This window comes from Bos indicus x Bos taurus, chromosome 20 (genome assembly GCF_003369695.1).
Source record: "Bos indicus x Bos taurus breed Angus x Brahman F1 hybrid chromosome 20, Bos_hybrid_MaternalHap_v2.0, whole genome shotgun sequence".
Taxonomy (NCBI): Eukaryota; Metazoa; Chordata; class Mammalia; order Artiodactyla; family Bovidae; genus Bos; species Bos indicus x Bos taurus.
The window spans coordinates 8,512,033-8,520,181 of record NC_040095.1 but is presented as its reverse complement, the minus strand read 5'-3'; the positions used below and the strand labels follow the sequence as shown (position 1 = coordinate 8,520,181).

Genomic DNA, 8,149 nt, shown 5'->3' with positions numbered 1-8,149 from the left:
TCTTCGCTCCGTCCCTATGCCGGTACCCATCGCACAGCGAAGGGGGCGGGCAGTCTCCCGGGTGATGCTCCGGGGCCGGGTTCGCCACCATTCCAAAAAGAATACTCATTCTCCGACGCGCCAGCGCTGGGCAGAGAGGAAGACGAAAAGCCCGGGAATGGGGCCTAGGGCGCATGCGCAACCCAGCCTGGGCGTTTGAAGGCTCGCCCCGCGGCGGCAGCCGCTAGGTGGCGCATGCGCCCTGGAGGGTGCGGGCAGGTCTCCGGGAAGAAGGCGGCGGCTGCAGCGAAAGGCGGGGGCGCCGTGGGGGCCGGGCCCGTGTTTACGGAGCGGCGGGAGGGCGCGGACACGGAACCCGGCGCGGCGTCGGCAGCGGCACGATGGTCATGGCGCATTTCGTTGAGAATTTCTGGGTAAGAGAAGGATGTTGGACATGGTGTGGGTTTCGGAGGCCGAGAGTTTCTCCGCCTGACCTCGGCCTGCGTGCGCTTCGGGCGGTGGCGGCGGCTCCGCGGGCAGGGCCGGCGTCCTCGGACCTCCGCCTGCTGCGTCCCGCCTGGACGAAGCCCGTCGAGTGACGACGGGTCGTCGGCCGCGCCGACTCGCGGGCTCGCCGCCCCGGCGGGGGGCGGGGGCTGTCAGCGCGGCCCCTCAGCCCGCGGCGGGGACGCCGAGGGGCCGCCCGCCGCCCGTGCGGGGACAAAGCGCCGGATGGGGCGGGAGACGGGAGCCGGCCCCGCCGGAGACTCCCGGCGCCGGGCGCGCTGCGCGGTTCGGACGCGGACGACGGGCCCGCAGCGCGGCCACCCCGGCTGCGCGCTGCCGGCGAGTGCGGCCCGGAGCCGGGCGGGGAGGCTCGCCTCCTTCCCGCCCCGCAGGCCCCCATCTTAGCCCTTCGGCCCCCCACCATTTCCCCACGAATTCCCATGCGGACTTGGGCTGGATCAGCATTTCCTCTCGGCCTCGCAGCTCGACTCGTTGGTCTGCGCCCAGGACTTTGCCTCTGGGCCTGTTCACAAAGCGTACAAAAGTTGAATTTAGTGTAACTGGATTCCTTGAGCTTGAATGCACCCATACTTCCCCTTGTTCCCTGGGCTCCTTCGCCTTCCTCATTCTTTCCACACCTCTCTTCTAAATTCAGTATTGGTTTTAGGTGGTTCGCTGAGAGTGACTTCCCAGTCTCCCAGTGGAGTGTTTTTCTGCAGTTACTGTTTGTTGTATTGGTGCTGAGAGTGACTTCCCAGTCTCCCAGTGGAGTGTTTTTCTGCAGTTACTGTTTGTTGTATTGGGGAGTAGAGTTCCGCCGTGTACAGGAGAGGAACATGTGTGTGTACTTAGGTGTCTCAGGAATCCCATTTTATGGCTTGACAGTTGCAAGAGGTACAATTCTATTTTAGTTAAGATGTAGAAATATTTAAAGTGGTACGCATAAAGTGAATAAGGAATGTCTTAAATTCTTAGTTTCTAATTGTTTCACCCACAGGTTTGCTTAGTAATCAAATCAGTTCATAATTATTTGTCTTGAATGTTCCTTGTTTTCCACAAGCGACACAAATCCTAGACGTCAGCTTTGTTTTTTTTTAAATAGCTTTATTGAGGTACAGCTCACCCACCATACAACTCATTTAACAATTCAAGGATTTTTCGTATATTCATAGAGCTGTGCAGACGTCAACAACGCTTTATTGAGGTGTAATTCACCTGCCATACAACCCATTTAAATGAACAATTCAAGGTTTTTCATATGTTCATAGAGTTGTGCAGACGTCAACCATGCTTTTAGAATAATTTCTTCATCTAAGGAAGGATGCCAGTGTTTATTAGCAGTCATCTTACCTTACCATGTAGATTTGTAGTCATCTTTCCTTACCATGTAGATTTGTCTACGCTGGGCATAATAATATAAATGGGTTCATACACGTGGTCCTTTATGACTAACTTCTTTCATTAACATGTTTCCAGGATTCACCCAGGCTGTAGCATGCAACAGTAGTTAATTCTATTTAATGGTCAGTGTTCGTGGGTGTGTGTGTGTGTGTGTGTGTGTATCGTATTTAGCCATTCATCAGTGTTAGAGATTTGTTTGGTTGTGCTTTTTGGCTGTTATGAATAATGCTGCTGTGAACATTTTTGTACAAGTGTTTATGTGGGCACATGTCTTCATTTCATTTGGGAGTCGAATTGCTGGGTCATATGGTAACTCTGTGTTGAACATTTTGAGGAACAGCCAAACATTTTCCAAAATAGTTGCACCATTTTACAATCCCACTAACAATGTCTGAGGGTTCCAGTTTTTTCACATGCTGGACTACACTGGTTGTTATCTGTCTTTTATTGTAGTGGATGGGTGTGAAGTAATATCTCATTGTAGTTTTGGTTTGCAGATAACATGATTTTGTAAGTATTATTTCCCATTGTTGGGGTTGTCTTTTTCACTCTCTTGATAGTGTCCTTTGAAGCATGTAAGTTTTTAATTTTGATGAAGTCGGATTTGTCTAATTTTTCTGTTATCTGTTATGCTTTGGTTGTCATATCTGAGACGTCTTTCCTAATCCAGGATCACAGAGGTCTACTTCTGTGTTATTTCTGTGGGTTTTATATGATGTTTCAGTTCTTACACATAGGCCTGTGATCCATTTGAAGTTAGTCTTTGTGTGCAGCTCTGGGAAGAGGTACACCTTTATTCTTTGCATGTGGGTTTAGTTGTCCCAGCATTATTTAAAAGACTCTTCTTTTTCCATTGGATAGGTTTGGCACTCTTGTCAAAAATCAATTAGCAATAGATACATGAGTTTTATTTCTGGATTTTCATTGGTGTCTCTATCCTTAGGTTAGTACCACACTGTTTTGATTACTGTCGCTTTCTAGTAAGTTTGAAATGTGGAAGTGCGAGTGCTCCAACTTCATTTTTCTTTTTCAACATTATTTTGGCTCTTCTGGGTCCCTTGATTTTCGATATAGCCTACTGATTTTAGATACAGCCTATTGATTTTAGACTTCAGTTTTTACGTGGACAGTTTGTGAAACTTCTGTAAGGATTGTCTGAAATTTGACGTTCTTAGAGGTGTTTTTGTTTTTTTTTTTTTTGATGCATAATTGTGTTTTTGAAGTTTGATAACTGCACATTAACATTTAAAAGTTACGTTTTGTTTTTTGTCCATGATTTTGAACATAGCCTTTTGGGGATGTGTTTGGCTATCTTATGAATAATGTTTTGTGAACATTTTTGTGCAGATTTTTGTGTGCCCCTTGTTTTCCCTCTTCGTCGAGGCGTGGGGATAAATTTGGGTATCTGAAATCTAGAGGGAATCTCCAGTCTATGTTTTAGTGTATGTTTAGTGTTTGTTTTCACTTCCAATATTGTGCACATATTCTTAAAATAGACTGCATTTGATTTTACCTCCAAGCCTGGTTGTGGCTGAACGTGCTAAATTGGCTCTTAAAAAGCTCCAAAGAATGATAAATGAACTGGAAAACCCTGAGAACTAAATAACTTCTCAAAATTCTTAGCTGTCTATTTAGACAACTTAAAAATTTGCATATTTCAGAATCATTATAAAATAATTTCTTAAAGTAGGGAATTTATTTCTCTATTCAATTTCACGTTTCTCCCCTAATGTTTAAAGTGGCACTGTCAAAACAAAATAAAACTTGTCAAAGTGAGGTAATGGGAAACTTTAAAGCTTTAGGTTTCTAACCAAACAGGCTATTAATTGTTTTTTTCCCTACATATAAAAAGACATATCTTTTTGTTGTGGCATTTTGTTAGAGGAAAATTTGAATCATTCAAACTCTCTTCAAGTTCATTTGAAAGCAATACATCCTGCCTTTTTCTTTATAGTTTTTTTCTTAACTAAAACTATATGCTATGTTACATATTCCTTTATTTAATACTAACCTTTGAAGAGAAAAATATATACAAAACTTCCTACGCAACAGGTGTTTGGTTGCTGATAAGTCAGTTTTTGCCACAGAGTATAGTGCTGCAAAGATAATCAAGTAGAAAATGTTTTTCTATTAAAATTAGATGGCAAGAATAATTTGATAACATATCCACAGTTACTTTTAGTATATAAAAGCAGTTGTTAGCCCTTCAAAAGATTATTTAACTTTTTTAAAAAAGTTACTGACAAATATCACAGTAAAGAAGTGTCTCCAAATGCTGCTTCTTTCTCAGAGTGCAGTACTAGTTTTTAGTACTCTTGAGATTATAGATGTCCACTTTACATTATAGTGATTAAAATGGTGATTTATATTTTTTATAAAGCCCAAATTATTTTAATTCAGGAGTTAAAAGGTTTTTTATTTTTAAGAGGTAGCTGCTGCTGCTGCTAAGTCGCTTCAGTCATGTCCGACTCTGTGCGACCCCATAGACGGCGGCCAACCTAATAAGGGAAAAAAACAAGTACAATATAACATGATTTAAATAGGTCTCATTTTACATAGTGATCCCGATCTATATAAGATATAAAGCATTCTCCCAAAGACAGCAAGTATTTTTTAGCATACATTACATTGTAATAAAATGACATTTTTACTTAGGTAACTTTTTTCAAAGATCTCCATTCAGCATATCAAGAATGAATGAATAACAATTATCTTAGATATTTTTGTTCTGAATCTTTCTTTTGGCTGCAGCAGGTCTTAGCTGTGGCACGTGGGGTCTTTACTTGTGACATGTGCGCTCTAGTTCCCTGACCAGGGATCGAAGCCCAGGCTGCTGCACTGGGAGCTCGAAGTCTTAGCCACTAGACCACCAGGGAAGTCCCTGTTCTGAAGTTTTCTTCCTTTTGTTTTCTTTTCCTTTAGTGCTTAACTAGTTAAGAAGTCTCAAGTCATTTATCTGCTGATTTCACTGGTATTGGAGTGCTTTACTTTTAAATAAATTCAGAGCACCTGGTTATACAGTGCTCTCTGGTTATCCTTGGGGGATTGTTTCCGGGACCAATACCAAAATCTACATAATGCCCCGGTCCCCCCTGTAAAAGGCATAGAATGCTGTATAGCCCAAATTTGATCTGTCATTACATGGATAAACTGGGAGGATTAAAATTAAAAAAAAAAAAAAATCTGGAGTTGCTATTAATAGGACTATGGAATGCAAACTATTATTATGTTTTTGCTTGGTTATTTAATCTAAATTTAGTACACGTTCTTTGGGGTTATTTATCCTTATGAAAAATTTGAAATACATATTTTTAGAAAATTAGTACGCATTCTTTGGGGTTATTTATCCATATGAAAGATTTAAAATACACATTTTTAGAAAATTAGTTGACCATAGAAACGCAGAATATAGACTGTTACTTGAAATTTACAAATATTGTAGTTGGATCTGATCCCATCAGATGATATACAGAAATGTTTAAAGGATGTACGTTTGTATATTTGCATATATATGTTAATTAACATATTTGCATGTTTTAGTATTTAGCAGGTGCAAAAGGGAATGTAGTATAAGATCTCCCTCATTTTATCCACCCACCAAGATCTCCCAAAAGGCAATTCACTGTTACCAATTTCTTATGTAGCTTTCCAGAGGTAACATATGTATATACAAGCAAATAGCGTATATGTTAAAATGTGTCATTATATGTTAGCCAGTTATCTATGCCCAAACTATTTTCAACTGCAACAGGCTATGAAAATTCAAACTACAGGTTCATCTATCTTGGTTCAAGTAGACTTGTCAGGTAGATATTATATAATTATTTTAGATGAAACTGAATTCTTTGTCAGTCCCTTAGGTTTTTTTCTGGGAGGGAGGTGGAGTGGAAGGCTGGTTTATTTTTTGTTTTTGCCTTTATTGTTGAAGTTGAGAAATTGTTACTGGTTTAGTCTCTTTTTACTAAATTTGCTAAGAAATATAGTCTGCATTTACTAAGAAATTGTTACTGATTTAGTTCAATTTAGGGGAAGGATTTTAGAGAATTGGTACAGAGTGATAAAAATCTGCTGTCTGGGTTCTTTTCCAGCCCTACAGACTGAATCTTAATTGTTGGACTCCTTTGAGAACTACTGAAATTGTTTGGACAAAGGCATGGCAGAGCGGTGTGCCTTGTGGCGTCCTGCAGTTTGATTAGCATAAGCCCTTTGGAAATACATTGTTGTTTAGTCCCTAAGTCGTCTGTCCAACTCTTTTGTGGCCCCATGGGCTTTAGCCCACCAGGCTCCTCTGTCCATGGGATTTCCCAGGCAAGAATACTGGAGTGGATTGCCATTTCCTTCCCCAGGGGATCTTCCCAACCTGGGGATGGAACCCGCATCTCCTCATCTCCTACATTGGCAGGCGGATTCTTTACCACTGAGCCCCCTGCGAAGCCCTTGGAAATACACACACACACACACACACACACACACGTATGTTTTGGGAGGAGAGCAAGTAATTTTTTGAGTCAGAGGGTATCTTCTCAGATTATCCATCCTGATTTTATAATTGTGGAACAATTTAACAGAAGCACACTGTGAAGTCTTTCTAGGAATACAATGCAAGGAAAATTATGCAGAAAGGGGAATTAGGACTTATCTTTACATTTATCTAGTGTGGAAAAATTAAGATATTTGAATTGGAAGAATTTTAGTAGAAATCTAGCGCATAGGGATAAGCAAAAATTGGTCAGATGTGAGGAAAAACAAAAGCCAGGCAGTAATGGAGACCTATAATTACAGTTGACCCTTGAGCAATATGAGGTTTAGGAGCGCTGACCTCTGCATTGTTGATGCTTCCTATCCACGGTTCTCTATGGTGGGACTCTGAGTCCTTGGATTTAACAAGCCCCTGATCGTGTAGTAGTACTGTAGTAGTTACTGTTGAAACATGTAAGTGGTCCTGCACAGTTCAAACCTAAGTTGTTCAGGGTTCCTCTGTGTATCTACTGGTAAAGAGGCTAGAGAACATGGCTGCAGTGGCCAGAGGCAGAGAGGATTAAATTGAGAAGTGATTAGTGAACGGTGTGATGAAATTGAGGCACAGAATTCCATCATTTCCATCACACATGCTCCGTGATGGAATAGCAGGAGTAAAATGTATGGAAAATATGACAAGCATGTTTGCTTGACTTGAGGGAAAAAATAGGAAGGTACAATACAAGTAATGCAAATTAGTGGCTGCTGCAACCTTAGATAAGAAGTGTTAGCTACTAGTTGCTTAATAGCCAGTGACTGGCTCATATCATGAACTCCCGTATTGCAAAATTCAGACTTAAAGTGATGAATATAGGGAAAACCACTAGACCATTCAGGTATGACCTAAATCAAATCCCTTATGAGTATACAGGGGAAGTAACAAATAGATTCAAGAGATTAGGTCTGATAGAGTGCTTGAAGAACTGTGGACAGAGGTTTGTAACATTTTACAGGAGGCAGTGATCAAAATCATCCCCAAGAAAAAGAAATGCAAAAAGGCAAAATGGTTGTCTGAGGAGGCCTTACAAATAGCTGAGAAAAGAAGAGAAGTGAAAGGCAAAAGAGAAAAGGGAAAGATGCGTCCATCTGAATGCAGAGTTCCAGAGAATAGCAAAGAGAGATAAAAAAGCCCAAGTGAACTATGCAAAGAAATAGAGGAAAACAGTAGAATGGGAAAGACTAAAGATCTCTTCGAGAAAATTAGAGATACCAAGGGAACATTTCATGCAAAGATAGGCACAGTAAAGTACAGAAAGGATATGAACCTAACAAAAGCAGAAGACATTTAGAAGAGGTGGCACGAATACACTGAATCTTAATGATCCACGCAGAGAACCACAATGCTGTGATCACTCACCTAGAGCCAGACATCCTGGAGTGTGAAGTCAAGTGGGCCTTGGCAAGCGTCACTACAAACAAAGCTAGTGGAGGTGATGAGATGCTGTGATAGTGCTGCACTCAATACGCCAGAAAATTTGGAAAACTCAGCAGTGGCCACAGGACTGGAAAATGTCAGTTTTCATTCCAGTCCCAAAGAAGGACAATGCCAAAGAATGTTCAAACGAATGCACAATTGCACTCACTTCACATGCTAGCGAAGTAATGCTCAAAATCCTTTAAGCTAGGCTTCAGCAGTATGTTAACTGAGACCTTCCAGATGTTCAAGCTAGATTTAGAAAAACAAGAGGAACCAGAGATCAAGTTGCCAACATCCCTTGGATCATAGAAAAGCAAGAGCATTCCA

General features: G+C 41.5%; 1 protein-coding gene across 1 annotated transcript in view; it reads left to right on the top strand.

Moving 5' to 3' along the window:
- The first annotated feature begins 218 nt into the window (after window positions 1-218).
- Window positions 219-8,149, top strand: part of FCHO2 (FCH domain only 2) — a 126,046-nt gene continuing 118,115 nt past the window's right edge. Inside the window, exon 1 of the mRNA XM_027520554.1 lies at window positions 219-413. Within this exon, the coding sequence (XP_027376355.1) occupies window positions 381-413 (33 nt within the window). The 5' untranslated portion in view covers window positions 219-380. The remainder of the gene's footprint in view (window positions 414-8,149) is intronic.